We start from the raw sequence: 20,530 nt of genomic DNA, 5'->3' as shown, positions 1-20,530 counted from the left end.
CTTGTTTTTTGGTTGAGTTGTTTCAACTTGAAAATAACAAGGGAAATAACAAACTGGAATACTTACAAAATAACTTCAATTATGTCTACAACACTGTTTCAAAGAATGCTGGGAGGCTTCCACCATCAACCTCCAACACAATACCTGAATCCGAATTTACTGTTTTGCTGACAAGTTTGTGCTCACATACAGGAGATTTCACTATGGTTTTCAATGTAATTATACATACAACAAACAAATGGTGAAAATTATGTTAGTTATAATCCCAAAATTACACAATAGACAACATATATGAAAGTGATGGATGAAGAATACTGTTAAAATAAACAATACACAATATGTACACAAAGTGATGAACGGCAAAATGATAAAAACCTGATGACTCCATGTTCCATGTGAATAACTAATACTATTTTTCTTTTCCTCCTTTTTAATTGTCCTATATATTCTTATTAATCCTCATTTGTTCATTAATGTTTTTCTATCCCTCCATCCTTAATACAACGTCTTCCCCCGGACACTGTTCGGAGGTGGCTGCTGGGTGTATGTGGGTGGGTGGGGGCTGTGTGAGGACGGGGTTGAATCACATTGGAACGTGTGCAGAGGAGCCGCGCTCTGGTGCCGGAGGTCTCCCCGGAACAAGTGTCAGTGCAGAGGGCGACTTGAGCCAAGCGGCGTGCGTGCTCCGGAAAGCTTCTACTCCAGTGTTGTATCGCAAGGAGGGACATTTTCTTTTTATCGCGACCGCCGGGACGAGGTGGGGTTGTCTTGGCTCCTGAGCTCCGGGTGATACTGGGATCATGTTCCTGCAAAGCCAACAGATGTGTCCAGAGGTGGATTTGCCTGTTTTGGAATGTGTTTGATGCGCATAACGGGTTGTTTTTCTACGACATCTCCCTCTCTGGGTTTTGCCTCCATGCTCTACACGTGCCACTGGAATATGTGCATTTTTTTAAACCTGTGATTCAAAGATCTGTTTGATAATCGATGGGTTTGAACGATGAAAATCTTTTGAGATGAAAAACAGCACTTTTGGGGATCACTGTGTGCTTGTGCGCGGCTCCTGCCTCACCTCGCGCCTCAGCAGCCTGTTGTCCGTGTCCGTGGAGAAACGCACAAGTTTGCCGCGACCTGGAGCTGGAGCCGGAGCCGGATCTGGATCTGGAGCCGGGGCTGCAGCTGCTTTGAGCGGCGCACCAGGGCCACACGTGGGGTGCCAGGAGGGGGACCGACGGAGCAGCCCCGGTGTTCGGCCGGTCTGCGGTTTGACGGTGCATTCGGCGCAGCTGTGGAGCGAAGATGATGAAGACGGTGGTGATGATGATGATGAATGGCCCGACAGCTCGAGCGGGCACCGGGGTCTCGCCACCATTATGTCTGCTCGTGTGCGCTCTCATCTTCCTCGCGCCGTGCGCCCACTCGCACCCACAGCCGTGCCAGGTGCTGAAGCGGATCGGCCACACGGTTCGGGTCGGGGCACTGCACGTCCAGCCTCGCCTGCTCCCGGCCACTGCCGGCAGCGGTCCTGAGGACTGGGACACCGAGGGAGGCTGGACCGGGGAGCGGCGGATGAAGTTGGAAAAACAGCTTAGAATAAGTGCCAGTGCGCCTGGATACGCAAACCTCAGGACTAGAGGCGCAATTAACAACCAGCGGGGGGCCAACAGGAATAAGAGCCAGGCGCGGCAGCGGGAGGAGAACACCTCCAAGGAGAACCGGGTGTTTGCGCCCCGGGACTCGGTCCTGCTCGCCGTGGAGGCTGTGAACCGGGCCGGTTTGCTGCCCTACAATTTGTCCTTGGAGCTCGTCATGGCTGTGGGGTCCGGACTCGGCGAGCTGCCCGCGTTCTCCTTCTCCTCCACGGGCAGCCCCGAGGACGAGGACCCCCTGTCCTTCTTGGAGAGCGTGTGTCACACGGTGATCGTGCAGGGGGTCTCCGCCATGATCGCCTTTCCGCGGAACCGGGACGAGTTCGTTAACTTGGAGTTCGTGTCTCTGGCGCTGCGTGTGCCGATCGTGAGCGTCGTGCAGAGGGAATTTACGCGCCGCAGTGAGGTAAATAGAAAAAGTTAATTGTACATTTTATTTAAACTGTTTTTAACTTTTGATTATTTCACTGTGACAAAGGCAACAACAGCTGCAGCTGATGTGATAAACAACATCACGTGTCCAAGAAGAAACATGTATTAACAGGAGCCAGGTCAATTTATATATAACATATAAGATTTCACTCAGTTCAAAGATCTGAGTGAAATGAGTTGAGATGGATTCACGAGGCCTGATTCACCAAGTGCCACGAGTGGCCCACATTTCCGACAGCAGCTGGAGGGGGAGACACCTCCTCCTGTTCCAGATCTATTTCCCCCTCTCCTCCTCCTGCTGTGCATTAGAAACGCTTTCAGGGGAAACTCGGATCATGTTCTTCTCATTCTAGTTCCTCCATCCGCTCAGATGTTGGTCAAACTGGTCAAACTGGCCAAAATAATGTGTGACACGAGCTGATATCTTTGACTAAGGAGCAAGAGGCTCTGTCCATGGTGCTGAAGTCTGTGCACACTGTGTTTCTGTGCAGAGGAACAAGAGGAGATATTTTCTTCTTGTTTATCCACAAGGTTACAAGAACAGTTTGAGTTGAAGGCTGTTCAGACCTAGCGGCAGAAACCCTGAGGCGTTCTCTATATGCATAATGAAATGTTTTGTTTATGCTCATTATCCCAGTGTGTTTATTTAAAGCAGAAGTTCAGATCGTGGGTGGAGAGCTCAACACTGAACTTATGGTCCCTGATCTGACCCCTTTCAACAAAGAAATGATAAAATACTCTTTTCTATCTATTCATGAATTCATTATCAGACACATATCTCATAATCAAACTGTTCAGAGACTCTTATGGTTTATACCTGTTGAAAGCAGCAGCATTCATTTGAATGAAATCCTTGACTTTCAGCTCTTGGGTATTGTCAAGTAGGTAATTTATGTAAATCTATAAGAACAATTTATACATAACATACAGTCCAAATTACTTTTGTAAGTTGGCCTGTTCCAGACATGAATGCAAATATGGATCAGATTTATTTTAATTTTCACACTAACACAATGAGGTTGAACTGGTTCAGCACCACCTGTTTTCTAAATTGCTTCATTATTGGCTAAACCATGCATTTCTTCACTAAACATTATAATTATTATTAAGCCCACTTGGCAGGAGAACATCTGCATTTAAGTCTGCATGTGACATTATCATTTCAAGGCATCACTGTTGTAATTGTATTAAACCAAGTGCCATTAATCATCATGTTAGACTGAGCATCACTTTCAGACAAATGGTGACATGATGCATTTACTCCCTGACTTAATGTGTTGCATTAAAAATAAACCTCTCATTTGACATCAGGTTGAAAAACAAAAGACAACCTTCAATCCATCCATCGTCTCCAGTTTATCCGTCAGTAGAGGAGTTACCTGGAGCCAATGCCAGCTGCCATTAGTCAAGAGGAGGGTGATGGCACCAGTGCTTACATTCACAGCTACGGACAATTTTAAAGGCTCCACTAAACCTAACCCCAATCTGCATGTATTTGGACTGTGGGAGGAAGATGGAGTATCTGGAGAAAATCAATGACGAAAAGGCCCCATCCCCGAAATCCTTAAAAAATTTGCTTTAATCTTCAGATTCTTTTAACTTGCTACAAACTGAGAAACATCTGAGATCTGACGTATTTCTTAGGAATCATGAAACAACTTTCAGCACCTAACCCTTCAAATATCATCTCCGTAACAAAACAACTCTTATGGACCTCCAGATCCGAATCAGATTTACAGTTTGGGAAAGTGTACGAGTTTGATTTAAGATTCAGGACAGATTCCCTTCATGTTTAATTTAAATCAACTCTGACTGATGAGTCTCACGACCTGATAAATACTGTTGTGCCGAATACACCAGCTGAGGACGATCAGCATCAGCTGGAACACGAAGGAGAGAGAGAACCTGCGTTAGAGGAATAAATAGAAAAGGAATTAATACACTAAATTCATCACAAAGATAGTTTGTCAATAATCATCCTGTGGAGGAGACTCCCACTGAGCCTGTGTGTGTGTGTGTGTGTGTGTGTGTTCACATGTTTTTGTGTGAACAGGTAAAGATCTTCCTCACAAGTGCACGTAGACACACAGTGATTTGTGTAACTATACACTGTAAACCACTTTAATAAGGTGCCACTAACAGGGTAGTTATTGCATATCAATGAGTGCAGACCAGCAGCGGGAGTGTGTGTGTGTGTGTGTGTGTGTGTGTGTTTGTGTGTGTGTGTGTATGTGTGAGAGAGACTTTCCAACCACTCAGGGAGGGGCAAAGAGGACCATTGTTTTTGTCAACACTCGCACAAATACACACACAGAGACACACACATCCGAACCATTAGTTAGACTGAAGGGTTCTGGGACATTTGCCACCCAGTGAGCTACTGTGTGAGAGTGTGTGTGTGTGTAAGTGTAAGTGTAATATCTCATTTCCTGCTCTGTGCACAAGTTAGCGTTTCGCTGCGAGGTGGGAGAGCAGGTGTCCAACGTCCAGGCTGGTTGTGAGTGTGAAATAAGAGGTAGAGATATAACATGTAGAACAGATGGAGAGATGATTGGTTGGACGGATGAAAAGGACGAATGGGCAGGAAAAAAAAGGAAGCAGTCGTAGAAACAGATTGTTCAGTTGCTCGTGTTTGTGACTGTGTGAGAAACGGATTAACTTCCCTCTGACTCAATCTAGTTTCACTTTCAAATCCCGACCAAAGTCCAACAGCAATTTCAGCGACCATTTTCCCAAAATGTGAAAACTTTCAATGTCTCGACAATATCTCATTAGCGTTTTTTTATTCGGTGACCTTAAAAGACCCTGGTTCATCCTCGCAGGGTTTATAATAGCTGAGGTTAAACAAAGTTCACAGTTAAGAAATGTATATTATAATAAATGAGCGAGTGACTTTTTATCTGTCCACAGTGTGTTACGCAAGTGTCAAAATAATGAGGCTGCATGAGAATGTGAACCATGGACCATAAGATAAAGTAAACTAAAGGGACGGGAGTCTGGCACATGGGTGGAGGGGGGGGGGGTTTAGGAGGCCGAAAATGATTGAAAATGTGAAAGTCCTGGGACTGAGAAACTCCTGGGGAAAGACCAGTTGTCTTTGATATGAGGACCTAATTTTAAAATGGAAATATATCTCATACTGGCCTACAACACTCCAGCAAGTAGGAAACTGAGATACACTGACAGAATGAAACACATATGGTGCATAACACTGCTCAGACCCAACAGTTCCTCTTATGAGACCACATGTATGCACCAAATGTCACACAATCATAAATATCAATCCCCTAAATGTGATTTTTCATCAGATCTATTACTTATTCTGAGTGAAATCAAGGCAAAACTTTGAAACAACATCCTATAGCTCATGATGTTAAAGAAAGTGGCAACAATGCATCCTTCCACCAAGTTTTACGGTAATCTGTTGAGCAGTTTTGTACAACCTTGCTTACAAACAAACCAACCAACCAATAGACAGAACCTCCTTCTTAAATATCTGCTACAGAATCCAATGAATACATTTTCGGTACTTGCATTAAAATACGCTGCACAGGTCCCATAGAATCAAAAGGGAGAAGTACAAACTGTTTGTGAAATGTGTAGATGTCCAATATTAATCATATATAAAGCCTCTGTGATAGTTCATACGCAGATAAGTGAAATCTATTCTAAAAGAAACGCTGCAGTGAACTCTACCTCTGCAGAATAATAATACTTTGTTCTTCTTTTGAAATCAGTGTCAGAGAAGTATTGATTCAATCTGATGTTAATATTTTATGATGAAGCACTGACGCACTGGACTGAGTCAGTTTGAGCAGTAAGTGTAAATGCGTTACACTTCTGGGTGAATCATAAAAAAACGCTGCCTCACAACTGCATCACACTGACACCAAACTGTCAATGTCCAGGATAGTTACACATTAAAACTCAACAACATTCACATGACTGACACGAGGTGTATGAGGTGTTGACTGAGCAGCTATGTTTTGCTACTTGGGCATGGGGGGGGGGCTATAACTTGGAGATATATTTTGGAAACGTGGAGATTAAAAACCACACGTTTTTGTAAACATGCACAAACACTTGATGATAAGCTTATTTCACCTCCAGGTAAATTAATTTGTAGATGAGGAGATTGAAGCAATTATGTCCTCAGCTTCTCTGAAATGATAATAGATGGATGAGAGGAGTTTGCTGATAATTTTTTTTTTTTTTAAATAAGGTATAAGCAGTGACATTGATGAATGTCTCCCTCATTCTAAAGTCCGACCACATCCAATAAACCAACAGTTTTCTTGCCTTGCACCTGAAGTGTTGCTCCCTTTCTGCAGACATTATGACAATCAACCAAAATACAACCATCCTATTAGAAGTGTGGATTGCTGCCACCGTCACTGACTTCCACTCTTCATTCATACAGTTTATATTTGTTTGATACACAACGATATTTACCTCAACATTTTCAAAGCATAGTAATCAAGCACAGTTTTAATGATAATTGACATTTAAAGTGGTAAAACTAACCATCCGATTCGTTTATCAACAGAACTTAATCTGTTCTCATACTTGAAAAAATGAATCTTTCATTTAATTCATGAAAAGATCAATAACCAAGTCATCACTAGTTTATTGGATTTGTCCACTGGCTCATGGTTCTGCCATTCGGAGCAGTTTTTACACACAGCAAAGGGCTGAACATTTCTTTGCTTCAAAACTCAAATTTTGCTGCGGAAATCACAGAAAAATAAAACTGAGATTTTTGTAGATAGAAGGATGAAGATAGACGGCGACATGACAGCAGACCTGAGATTTCCCGATGTATCGACAGAGGGTTTAAGATTTATGGAGATCACAGAGCAGAAGTTGTGCAGCGGAGAATAAATCCTTCAATCTTCCCGGGGGATGAGAGGAGGTGCGAGTGCGATGCCCTGTGGACACGATTACCATTCATTTCCCTTAAGCAGGACTTCTGAATCTGAAATAAAACAGGTCCTATTGCTTTCGCCCGGTTTGTTTGCCTGCGTCAATAATCCATTCGTATATATGCAGTAAGCAGGGGAATAATGATGGTCCTATTTACATGCCTATTGGATTCACTGAATAATGGGATAAATAAAACGAACCAATAGACTGATCTAATGGACTTTTAGTGCAAAGCTTGTGTAAAAGTTTTAAAGTCAATTAAACAGTTTGGGGGCTTTTTCAGTTGTGCAGTTTCGTGTGTGTTTGTGTGTTTGTGTTTGTGTTTATGCGCGAGCACACGTGCGTGACTGATTGATTAGCAGAGTGACTGGTATGTTGCAGGCTGGGTACAGTATGCCAAGGTACACTGGAGCAGAACTGGCAGCTCGTGCAGACTGAATTAATTTGATCCGAAGCATTGCAGGGATGACTGTCAGCTTTGAAACGTATCTGCTCTGATCTCCTGGCTCACTGTAGCTCTGCTGGTGCAGTGCACTGGATGTGAGGGCGACAATAGATCTGCACTGGTCTCATCATGATGCCACTGAGGCGGGGGGGGGGGGGGGGGGGGGGCAGTGGACCAGTGTGGTGGCTTTGTCTGGTTTATGTTAAAGCCTCTGAGTGAATCCTCCCTGTGAGCTTGATGTCAGAATGTGTTGCTGTGGACGGCCGCTCTCCGCTACCTCAGGCTTTCAGTGCAGAGACCTGGGCCCCCCCCATATCCAACAAGATTAATTGACCAACACTGTGACATTATCTAATTGACCTGACAGTCCAATGAGCGATAGAAAACCAATTGCATGACTGTACACATTTGTCGCAGCTGGTGTGTGCCCCACGCCTTCCCCCTGCAAGATGCAACCCTCTTGGCCTTATCAAAATCAATCAATCAATCAATCAATCAATCAAATTGTATTAGCCAGTATACACAAATCACAATTTGACTTATAGGGATTGAAAAGATGTGACATCCTCTGCTCTAAACCCTCAGCAAGAGTCAGGAAACCTCAGAGAGAGCCACATGTGATGAATCTAAGGATAGACACTAGTGCAATAGATGCTTTGAGTAGCAAATCACATCAACCATCCAGCATCACAATCCTGATCCACCATCACGATCCTGATCCCCAGTTACGATCTACCATCACGCCACTGGAAGTGTTTTGCTTTGATAAAATGTGCGTTTCCCTTCCTAAACACAGCAGAAGGTGCCACGGTTTGATTTGAAGCGCTGCTTCTGCTTCTCCTTCTTCCTTCTGTCGGATGGATTTATGTTAATCCTGTTCTTGTTTAGCCCGCTCTGTTATTCTCTCATCCAGATGTGTTCTGACAAACCCAAATTAGATAACTTTGAATCTGTAATTCCAACACAGTTCAGTCAGTTCAGTAACCGACCCGACAACCCAGTGCCTTGATACTCATTGATCTGTCCAGCCCTCATTAATCACCTGATGAATCTATGACTCACAAATCACAAGTGTCAATTCAATTATGTCGAAATGACAAATGCATGTGAGGGAACCTTTTGTGTTTCTTTTGGTTTTAGTTGCAGTTTATAAAGAAATATAAAGGAAGCACAAATCAAAATAGATGCACTGTTTTCCTGATGATGTGAATAATAGTATTCATGGGAGCAGGTAAGTGGAGGATGGAATCTATTATATCCAGCAGACTGTTTGTACTCCAGGATCAAATTGAATTCTAGGTTATAAGTAATTCCACCCGTTTGGATTTATAACCTTTCTGTCGTTCTTTCTTCTCCATCCCTCCTTCTTCTCTCCTGTCCCTTTCTCCGCTCTACTACATTTGTTCATCCCCTTCCCGGATCCTCCATCCACTTCATCCTTCACCAACTTCCTGTTATTCTCATTTCATTTTTTCATTTTCCTTCCATCTCATATCTCACAATCTGCCCTTTATTCCAAACCTCCATCCATTCGTGGTTTATTTGACTCGTCACTTTTGTGCCCTCTGTGAAATGAACCTGACCCCGACCGACCTCTCACCTTCCCCATCACCACTTGTTTATCACTCGCTTGTGTTTTCATTACCCAATTTCCTCCTGTTTATTTGTTGTTTAACTGTCCCTCATCTCTATCTCATCCACTTTAATCAATCTCCTAAATCTTCCTCACCTTGTTTCCTTGTTGAATTCACCTTTAACCTTTCTCAATTTCATCCGAATTCCTCTGTCATCTGCTTTGAACCCTCCATTTCCCTTTTCTCTTTGTGTAAACATTTCTTTTTTTCCTCCCACTTGTCATTTTATGTTCCATTACGCCCATTTCCCCGGTGACTCTCTCCTCCTAGAATCCTCTTCATTTCCAAATGGCGATGCGGACCATGGAGGCCCCGCCGTCCCGCCTCCTCTACTCCCTGCTGATGATGAATGGCTGGTGGGATATCAGCGTTGTGCTCTGCCAGGCCTGGGACATTAGCCACTTCCTCAACCTCATCAAAAACAACACCCGCTTTCACCTGGGCGCTCTCGTTAACCTGTCGGCCAACACTTCCACCTTATCAACGCCTTCATCTCCCCCGTCCTCCTCAGGATCGGCACCGGGTGCGGAGACGGGGACGGAGGATTTGTCTTCATCGACGTCTTTAACACGTTTTTCATCCGCTGCCTCGGCCCCGGCTGCTTCATCATCCTCCTCCTCCAAAACGGACCAGCAGCAGGTGCTGATGCGGCAGCTGGAGGCCCTGAGGGAACCTTCATCCACGAGAGGGGTGGTGACATTTGGGTGCGATATCCGGGAGGTGCGCCGGCTTTGGACGGTAGCCACTCGGATTATGCTCCCAGACTTTCATTGGGTGTTGGGCGACCTCCAGAATGTGGCTGAGCTGCGAACGGAGGGGTTGCCCCTGGGGCTTCTGGCCCACGGGGTCATGGGGTCCCCTTCCCTGGATCACTACGTCCACGACTCTTTGGAGCTGGTGGCGCGGGCGGTGGGCAGTGCGGCCCAGGAGAATCCCGCCATGGCCCTCATACCCGGGACCACGAACTGTATGGATGTACAAGAGAGCAACGGGAGCTCCGGGGAATATCTGTCAAGGTAGGAAACAAGTCTACACAAGTTAGAATCACATCTTCTCAGAGATTTGCATGTTCTGGATGTGAATACTGTGATTATTAGGTTTCTACATAATTCTTTTTTTAAATGTTTCACTTCTGCTAAGAGAAAAACGTCAAATAAAGACAGTGCAACACGACACAATTACTAAGTGCAAACTTTATATTTCAACTAACAATTTTCCAAAATACGTTTTGGACTTGGAAATGAGAATGCATGTGTTGAAGATGATGAAGGAAGAATTCTCCGCCGACCCAGTACTCGTTTGTAAAACAAAGTTTATTACAAAGAAGTTTAAGGTCAGGACGGGCTCTAGAAACCCGGAGACAACACAAGCCAATAGTGAAAATCTGCCGGGGTCGAACACACATTTATATAGAGAGGTTGTTTCCGCCCACGACTTGAGGTAAAATGACGTCTCACATAGGATCTCTGACTAAACAGGGGCATGTTTCATACCTAAAAGATGAAGACGCCTGTTAAAGAACATTCCTTCTATACCCATCAATTAGGTCAAAAGAGGGAGAGAACTAACGAGAAACATATGGAATAGTATTAAAAAAGTCTGAGAATTTAGGAATCAATAGATGTAAACACGTCATTCTGGTTCATACCCGTGTTAAAAAGATCTATTATCTGACTATACCATATCTTTTTTGTGTTCTAGGTATGATTTTATTTGCATAAAGGTTGAAAAACTATCGTTGCTATCCTGTAGTTGTTTAGCTCAAATGCAGAAAGAACAAAATATATATATATTTGGAACATGCAGTGTTTCTTGGCCACTATGAAGCAGCCAAAAATACACTTTGAACACAGCAGTGACATTTCCCATTAAGTGGATATGGCAAGATGGTAAATATTTTACACTACCAGCAAATAGACTCAGTCACCTTGTGAATTTGAATCCAATGTAAGTCAGGAACACTGATCCCACATGACAGCTGTGCCAACAATGTGTGAAAGACGTGTGATAGAGAATTCTGTATAAATGAGGATTTGGTGTGTGTGAAGTGGTTCGAGTGATTGATTGACTAGAAAAGTGTGATATTTGTTCAGTCACTTTACCACTAATTCCTGAAAACTCCCAGGGAAAACGAGTGAACCATAAAAAGGCAGATTTAATAAGTCTCTATAGTGAGTTGATTTTCTCCCTCATTGTCAATATGGGTCCTGTTGTTTCAGCTTTGTCTCCTCTCTAATCCTGTTGTTGTGGGAGAATCTACTTCTCTCACATCTTGCAGATTCTTGGTCGCAGGCCAGCTGCCACGTCAGTGTGGACTCTGCCAGCCAGACGCATATTTCATACACACATCTGCATAAGCGTATGCACTCACGAGCGCCTCGGCATATCTGAGAGCTCACCACATAAACTCGATAACTGCAGCCCTGTGGTAAAAACGTTAACATGTGATGAATTGCATTTAGCAGCAGAAGGAGTGCATCACATTTACTCTGCAGCCGGGACCGCTCTACTTTATATTGGCGAGATATGAGCGAGGAGGAGCGTGTGATCGCACTCCGCTGCATTACAATTAGAGTTTGACCTTCCCTACCGGGATTCTCCTCAGAACACCTGAATCAGCAGAACCAGGATCCCCGGGAAGGGAATTATTTCAACACGAGCACGAGCTCAGAGGAGCTGGAGGGAGATTCGGGATTGTGTTTACATTCCTTTGGTTTTTTGATTTAAGCTGCTTATGAAATGTTGATTAGTCGGCCAGTGTTTTACATTTTACAGAACAAAAACAGGTGTCACAGGCCTTTTCCCGGCTTCACAGGAGACCTGCCATTGACCCTGTGTAGGCAGAGTATTTACCCGAACGTGTTTAGATTAAGATGTTGGATATTGGGTTTTATTCAAATTGGGAATTAGCATATTCCTGGCACAGGGAAATATGTAAATATTAGATTGTAATATATGATAGACTATGTAATCAGCTGTATGGGGCTTTGGAAAAGACAGTTTTCTCCAAGAAATAATGTTTTGATTTTAATGTTTGTAAAGCTGAGGGACTGTTTGATTGTCATATTCCTGCTCCAGAGATCAATAAATTGATTTATAGTTCTGTTACATTCCTGTTTGTCTCTAGGTTATAAAGAGGAATAACATCAGGGTCCTGATCATCATCTATTAAGCTTAGTTTGACATATATGTGTGTGTGCAGTCAAATATTTTTATTGGCTTTCTCTTTTCTTCTAGAAATAATCTTTATCTGATAGTGGAGTCTGTGTTTTTTGTGGTCAGATACTTAGAGTCAGTTCTTATCTGTTTTCATTCTTATCACAATGATTCCTGTGGATGCTCGGATCTTTTTCTGTTGTTCTCTTTTTTTACTAAGCAACGAACTGACCAACATTCACTGACTCTGCATCCATTTTCTCCCAGGGAGCCTGACAGGCATCGCCAATGAGCCATATATTGGCTCAACACTCAGATTATTGAATTCAGTCCTAATCTTCCACAGAGTGAAGGAGGGATCACGGGCTGTAAACCGTCTGCAGGGGAAGTGAGATGAGCGAGTTGAGGGTGTGGCCAAAGGTCAGAGTGGAACGTCCTCCAGGAAGAAGCTGATATTTGCACATAGAAAGTTCCTGAAAGTCAGAAGAAAGATATTTGTAAAGTAATTTTGACTTTTTCTTCTGCTCCGGGATTGTTAGACTTTCAGCCTTGTAGTAAGATATCCCTCCACAACAGTGGTGTTTTCATTACTTCTGCCAGTGAGGATTTTTCACCTGTTTATTTCTCAGCAGGAAAACAGACAATATATAGAAATGATAGGCACCGAACCTCAATGAATGAATTATGGATTAGAGAAGAGCAACTTCCGGGAATTTCCCAGGAAATACTGCATTGATATTGATGTAAGAATACACATTGTAGTATTCAGATCTATGAGTTTGTACAATTTAGAGCTGATCTGCTGATCTGAATATGTTGGTATGCACTCTAAGTTAAATCTGAGTTCAGGCGAGAATCTGTGGATGAGGATTAAGTGGAGGTATATTATGGATATGATGGGGATTTAAAACACATACAGGTTCTTAGGACATATAATAATGGACAAAATGTCTATTTAAATTACAATTAATTTCATTCTGAGGCATTTTGCAGTTGTTTTGTGTCTATAAGGTCCTTTTTGATCTCTTTATAATAATTTCGTCTGTTTTGATACTTTCTTCATTTGGCCTCTCTGTGGTATCTCTCCTCCACCAAAACACAAGTTCTGGCCCATGCACCAGTTCAAGGATCCTTCAATGTGCACAACTGCAACTGAACTAAAACATTCAGCACAACTTAGATTAGTCTTACAGCTGCTATAATTCAAAAAAGCATGTTAACACCCAGATAAGGTACGAGGAGCCTTTGGAAAGGACAAGCTGCCAAACAGAGGTCTGTGAGGAGCAGGCAGTTCGGTTCATGTCGTCACCGTACAGTCGTGTTCTGATGTACTTCTGCTCCGGTGGAGGATCCTGTTCACGAGTGAAGGGAGTTAAACTATTGATTCCAACCTGTTCCCAGCAAATTGCCACGGGAACTCAGAGTTGCTGCTACACATTAAATCACTGAGGTAATATGACGGCACAATTAGAAAATCATCAATGAACCAGACTCAAGGTCAGAGACTGTGTGAATTTTATTTTACTTACTGTTGTCTTTGATAGTTTCAGAACAAACCTTGTCCACATGCAAACAAATAAATACAACCAATCTCACCATTATTAGTAAGTTTAATTTCACTTAAATGATTAAAAAACAGAGTGCTCAAGCTTGTAGGCACCATTATTGGCTTATTTAAATTCCTAAGAACAGTGCTGCAGTTAAACTCCCCCTCCTATCTTCTTATGACAAGCCCTGGATTTACACTTTATAATCATGATGAGAAAAATAACTTTTCAGTGAAGAGCTCGTTGTCCTTCTTGTTGACCTCTAAAGTCAATAATCATTTCTATTTACACTCAATGATTCCATACATCTGCAACTTGTACCTCGCTACATAAACACTACATAGTTCTTCTTAAAATATCTATTTTAAAACTTATAAGTTAGTTTAATATGGCAAAGTTCCATGTTCATACCCACTGGCCTTGTCAGTATTAAACCTGCAGTCATGCGAAGACATTTTAGATTCCGTGTGCGAGAGAACCGCCGTTGGTCTTAGCCTTCAACCCGAGAGTCGTGGTATCAGGTGCTCGGTGGATGAGCTGACCCGGCGGGGGGGCACAGCTGTCACTACAGTGGTGTTGAAGCCAGAAACCTTGTGACAGATGAGCAGCTGAGAGGCTGTGGCAGTTCTCAAGCGGCACAATGAAAGCCTCCGGGGGATTTATTGCATGATTATTATGGAGTTATGGTTGCAGCCGATTCGCCGGCCAAGCAATCAAGCAGTCAGGAAGGGCAGCGGCTGATGATGGATGAGGTGTTTGTCACCAGACGACTGTATCGTCAGGGGTTGTGGCAGCTGACGGATGGTAGACAGCGCTTGTTGATGCCAAACCACTTTCAGTGTTTGCAAAGGAGAAAGGAGCCATGTGTTGGGAGCAGGACGGGACAAAAGACAAAGGACACTTGACGTTAAACGTATGTCCCTTATTCCCAACTGTACTGTTTATCCTTTGAGGGTCACAAGGGGAGCTGGAGTCAATCCCAGCTGACATTAGACAAAAGGCAGAGTAAACCAGCATATTGCTTCATGTTCACATCTGTAATTAACCTGTCGGCATTGGGCTGTGGGAGGAAGCAGGAGACCAACCACCGCACCACAAACATTCCCACTTGAGAATTTTGTTTTGGAGGTGGGTGAAGGTGAAGCGGAATGAAGGACCAAACAACCGGTCCGATTTACAAGGCCTCACAAATTCTGCAGTAAAAGTAAATCCTCATCTCAACTGTGCAAACATCAAAAAGCAGGAACATGGTCACAATAACATTTGGCCAGATTCTCAACCAGATGTTTTCCTCCAGGCTGTGTGATAAAATGACAGCAGGTGTCAGATATGGGGACTTCAACAGCCACGGTAAATATTTTAGGATTATTTTAATTACAGCCTGGAGTCAGGCGTCTGACAGTATGTTCGATACCACCTGATGGATGATGACATGGAGAGGGATGTTCAGGTTTACTCGACTCATTAGAGGAAATCTTTTAACACAAGATATTCACTGTGGAGAAGATTCAGCTGCAGCTTCTCTCTTCGCCGAGCGTCGCTGGCCACAGTTAAAATGACAAACGTGCTGGAAGTGGTTTGTCTCATTGGCTGCAATCACTTAACTTAATGATCGGCCTTAATTGAACTCCTCAGAGAGGGTGTGTGTGTGTGCGTGTGTGTGTGTGTGCTCTCTACACTTTTAATGAATGCTACAAAAATTGTCTTTGGCTCGTTAGCATTACAAATTAAAATGCCAGAAAACAATAGATTATGTTATTGTGGCCTGAATCTAGATGTTTTTCCATCAGTTTCTTTTTTTGTTGAAAAACGACAAAATGTGGCCTCTGGTTGTATTTTCGTGTGTTTGAGGATTTTAAATACTTCTAATTACATTCCACTTATTGTGTGAAGAAATTGGGAACTTTTAACAACTGAAACATTGGGGTTGACGACAAAAGTAATATGGAGTGTGTCTGTTTATACTGTATGTGTGTATTTATGCAAGTAGGCTATCTCTGAGTTGAAATGCTGTTTACAGCCGGAGTTAATGGAAGTTTCAGTTTTTTATTGAAATTGAGTTTTCTGGCCAATTCTTACTACTGAGGAAATTAAAAAAAATCCAGTGTCTCAGGATCAGATGCATTTTTAGGATATTCATAGACTACATACTGGCATAAATAAAGCGTTGCTGAAAAGTAACATAATAGAGCAGAAATCTTCCATTATGAGAAACCAGATGATTAATTATTCTTTATTTTGAAGAGGGTTAAACAGTCACTCCAGGTTCTTCTGCTTGGTTTTATACTTTGATTTCATTCTCCTCTTATCCTCTCCAGTTATTTCCTCAGGCTTAAGTGTTTTACACATACACAGTGAACCCTGATGGCAGCAGCAGGTTTTCCACTCTGTGTTTGTGGTGAACACGTGTTCGATGTCAGACAGTGATAGACGGCAGCGGGACTCTCATTTCCTGCGACCGCTGACTTTGTCTCACGAGTCGACTTCAGCAGCTTTAACAGATTTCATCTGCTTCAAGAAACCATCGTCTCTGGTTGGATTCGTTTTTTATGTTTGCAGCAGCCTCATTAAATACAGAGGAACCATATTGATATGCACTTGATGGCTGTGTATGACGTTGTGCTGATGAGAGCATGTCCTAGATCAGCTCCTCATTGGTTTGTGGAAGGCATGGAGATGTTTTATTGCTGTAATATTTCAGTTCCACTATAGCATTATTATACAGAAATGTGTGAGCTCAGGCTGTTATTTCATGGTAACATACAGTGCATATAGTTTATATACGTGATATATTATGTCCAGATTCGGGTTGATTAATGTAAATATAGGGAATCATTGATGTCACGTGACATCACAAGGGAGCAGAGTTTTCTCCCTTTACATCAGATTTCTGGCTTTTTAACTACAATATACAAAAAACCTTGAGGAAAGGAAACTGAAAAAGAATCAAACGTGGCCTTTAATAAATATAACCTGAAAGAACAATGTAACTTTAGCATCATGACCCCCGACCTTGGGTTAGATCAAGAGATGCTAACCTTCATTTAAACCAAATAAAGCTTCCTTTAGCACCTTGGTTTTTGAGAGGTTGCATCTGTGAGGCAATAATTGTACACTCGCAACTTTAAGTAGCGACCTTTAACGTCTAACATGAGCCATGAGCCAGTGAGAGGGACTGATGAGGTTTGGCCACCGGACTGAGAGGCTGAGGGAGGGAGGGACGAAGATGTGATAACAGCACAGCGGAAGAGAAAGAGAGAGAGGGAGCAGAGAAAGAAAGAGAGAGGGACACATTCATATACTTACTGTGTGAATCCTTGAGATACACACAGAGATAAATTACTGTTCCATATTAACAGATAAGAAACAGTCAGGACAAACTTCAGCAGGTGTATTTTTTCAGTCCCCCTCGATAAAATGTATTTTTGAAGTGATGCATGCCGACCAATGCCAGAGATAGTCCCCGTGAATGTGCCAGCCAGCTGAGCTATGAAGATGGAAGATAGCTTAATAATAAACGGCTCCTCTGCAGCTAACACTCCCTGAACCAGTGGAAGTGAAGCACTTTGTGTTTGCTTCAGGAAGCTTTAACAAGAGGGAACAGCCTCTGGCAGGCACTTTAACTATTCAAAAAAATGCAGATGAATTTGTTCAATTCTCTGCATCTTGGTTTTCAGAGTATTATCTTTTGATATCTACTTAAAAACAGCATATACTCATATAAGGGAATATTGTGCATTGTGTATAAGATTTGAAATTTTAAGCAGAATTTCTATCTCCTTCTTCACTTTGCTTCCCCCCCCCCCCCCACCCCACTCTGCTTTATGACCAGTGACGTGGACATAAACGCAGATCGTGGTTATCCTCGACATTGTCCTCTAACTTGATGCATGAGGCGAACACATGAGGCAGACATGAAATCGAGTTAGCGCTGCTGTGTGATAGATTCGATGAACCCTGACATCACTCCTCAGCCCTGAGACACTGTCACGACTCCACTGCAGTCGTTACTCGGAGCGTGGGGGGGGGGGGGGGGGGGGGGGGTTCTGCAGCAGCTCCAGATGTCAGCACCTGTCCTCGCTTCAGCTTCCTGGGCAGTCACTGCTTTTAGATTCGAGCTTTTCCGAAGAAAATTATTGTTTTTCACTGTAAGCAAAGTACACTTCGGTGAAAGCTACATTTTACGAGGTTTCCCTTCTCGATAATAGCCAACGAGTTAAGTTTATCTCAAAGAGGATGCAACCGAGCGAAATTATACACACACACACAAACTGTTTAAATTCATGCAAAATGAAAACCAGCTCAACCAAAACTACTGATTTCATTATGTGATAAGATAAAGACTTCCATAACAAAGATAATCAAAAGAACAAGCTCAGAAAAACTGTGAACATTACCAGTGGTTGGAGGAACTGTAAAGATTCTTATCTTCAATCACTGTGCTGTAAAAATGCTCTTATAACAAAGTACGCATAAAGCAAAAGTATTAAAAGACCTGTGATCAATTATATACGATATTATTAGATTCACAGTATTTAGGAATTAAAATGCAATGAAACAAGAAGCACATCATTTCCCTCAGGACTGAAGAGATGTTGCATTGCATCTGGTTCTTCATGTCATCCCAACATTTTTAGTCAAACAGAGAAATCTAATGAATGACTTCTGCTAAAAAGGTCCAATCAGAAGAATGTCTCTTGATGAGGAGATCCAATAAGGATCCAGCTCATCACCGAGCTCCTCATCTGCTTCCTGCTCACAAAAAAGGTCCAAAATGGTCTTGTGAGAAAAACACTATGTCAAGTAGTAGCATGTGTGTGTTCAACTTTGGAATTTGCATCCCAACACACACACTGAAATATTATCAATGTTGTGACCCTACACAAAATATAAACTTTTAAAATGTGGCCTTTTTCTAAAACGGGACATTTCCCCTTTAACACAATACACACCTTGCTTCGTCAAACACGTGCAGGACAGAGACGGTGAAAAACAGCTCTCTCCCTCGGTGGCCTAATAACCACAAGCTACAGTGAAGAGTCTGACCTTCACTGTCAGGTCAATTCAAAACCTGAGAAAGACCGAGGGAAGGAGACAAAGTGGTGGAAAGGAGGAAATTTACAAGTGAACAAGGTGACAGTGAAAAAACATTTCGGTAAAAGGTCACATCATTTAAATCATTACCTCCTGAAGGCAGAGGGAAGACGTGTTCATCTACCTGCACTGAATAGATGCATGTGTTCCCTCTAACTGTGTGTGTGTGTGTGTGTGTGTGTGTGTGTGTGTGTGTGTGTCTGCTCCAGTATCTGACACCCTTAGACAGCCAGTAGCATGGCTCAGTGAGAGAGATGGCGTGATCACTGGAGTGTGGTCTGTCTTATCCTGACACACACACACACACACACACACAGACACACACTGAGGTCTACCAAGATAATAAATGTCTCCGGTACTGGTGTTACAACATTAAATTGGAAGTTGTGTGTATAGAATAGAGAATATCCTTTGTACGTTTGAAGGACTTCACACAAGTTAGATTTCAAACTACCAGTAGATGTGAGCAGGTGTTAGCGGATGTTAGGGACAGCACTTCAGTTGTGTAGCCTTTTAATCACCTGACACCATTATCTAAGGCGGGCCCAACACAGGTTGATCAGACCTGGGTGCGTATCCCCAGCATCTTAGGGCCCAGTTGGGATCTGTCCTCCTGATCCAGAGCCAGGTGCTGCAGTGTTCTGCAGTGTGTGTGGTGTTTCTTTGATGGTCTGGCACTGGGCTTGTCCGTGGATTCCCAGCTGGGAAACCCCTGCAGCCAACCTCCACTGGGCAAACTCCTGCTCTCCAACCACCTTGCTCTGCCTAAAATGCCATGTCTGCCTTTTCCTCTTCTTCACTTTATCAACAACATCCTGCAGGGTTCTGACATTTCTAACAAGTGGCAAAGCTCAGTGTGTTGGACCAGAGTGTCGGGTCTGGTCTGGTCTTAGGGTGGTTGTGACAATATGCGATGGGACAGTAAGCCGCTGGCCCACGTCCACCAGCAATTCCCTATAAGCTAAGCAAGGGTAAAACATTATCGTATTTTTAAGCTTGTAAATCCCCCAAAACTTTAAAAAGAGGTGGAATAGGTGATATTTTTATTGGCAAACGAACAATAGAGCAAGCCAAGCAGGCAGAGAAGTTATTTAGCTGCTGTGCATCTTCCACTTAATTTGATTGCATGAGTTGAATTGTGTTCCATGAACTCACCCTGTGAAAGTCTCATTAAATAGAAAGACAGGGTGAGAGTGTGAGCCTTTAAATACAGTACACACACCAATGCAAGACTCGATAATATGAAGCATTATAAAGAATGACTCTGATATGAGTACAGGAAGTGGTAGCATTGCAAGGTCAGCATTATCAGGTTGTAAGTTGTGATCAGAATTTCTGTTTCTTTCCATCTTCACGATTTTTTATTCAAGTGTCTGAAAAGCCCTGAAAGAATTTCTTCCTTTAGGTCTTAGGTGTCCACGTGAACGGACACACACACGCACACACACACACACACACAACTTTTGGTCTTTCTGACGCCTAAAATCAAGTAGTTAACAGAGTCCTCTCAGACGGTCATCAGCTGATGAACTATGGAGCCTGAAAGATGTTTCCAACTTGTAGGTTTACGAGGATAAGAAATCCTATTAAGAATATATAAATATGAGTATCTGTTGCCGCTTGAGCAAAGCATCTGGTGGTATCTGTTTT

The 20,530-nt window shown here is 42.9% G+C and overlaps 1 protein-coding gene across 1 annotated transcript in view; it reads left to right on the top strand.

Moving 5' to 3' along the window:
- The first annotated feature begins 1,302 nt into the window (after positions 1 to 1,302).
- Positions 1,303 to 20,530, top strand: part of grin3a (glutamate receptor, ionotropic, N-methyl-D-aspartate 3A) — a 35,768-nt gene continuing 16,540 nt past the window's right edge. The window contains exons 1-2 of the mRNA XM_053411459.1: positions 1,303 to 2,055; positions 9,354 to 10,099. Of these exons, the coding sequence (XP_053267434.1) occupies positions 1,303 to 2,055; positions 9,354 to 10,099 (1,499 nt within the window). The remainder of the gene's footprint in view (positions 2,056 to 9,353; positions 10,100 to 20,530) is intronic.

Source organism: Pleuronectes platessa, chromosome 19 (assembly GCF_947347685.1).
Source record: "Pleuronectes platessa chromosome 19, fPlePla1.1, whole genome shotgun sequence".
Lineage (NCBI taxonomy): Eukaryota > Metazoa > Chordata > Actinopteri > Pleuronectiformes > Pleuronectidae > Pleuronectes > Pleuronectes platessa.
This window is presented reverse-complemented; position numbering and strand designations above follow the sequence as displayed.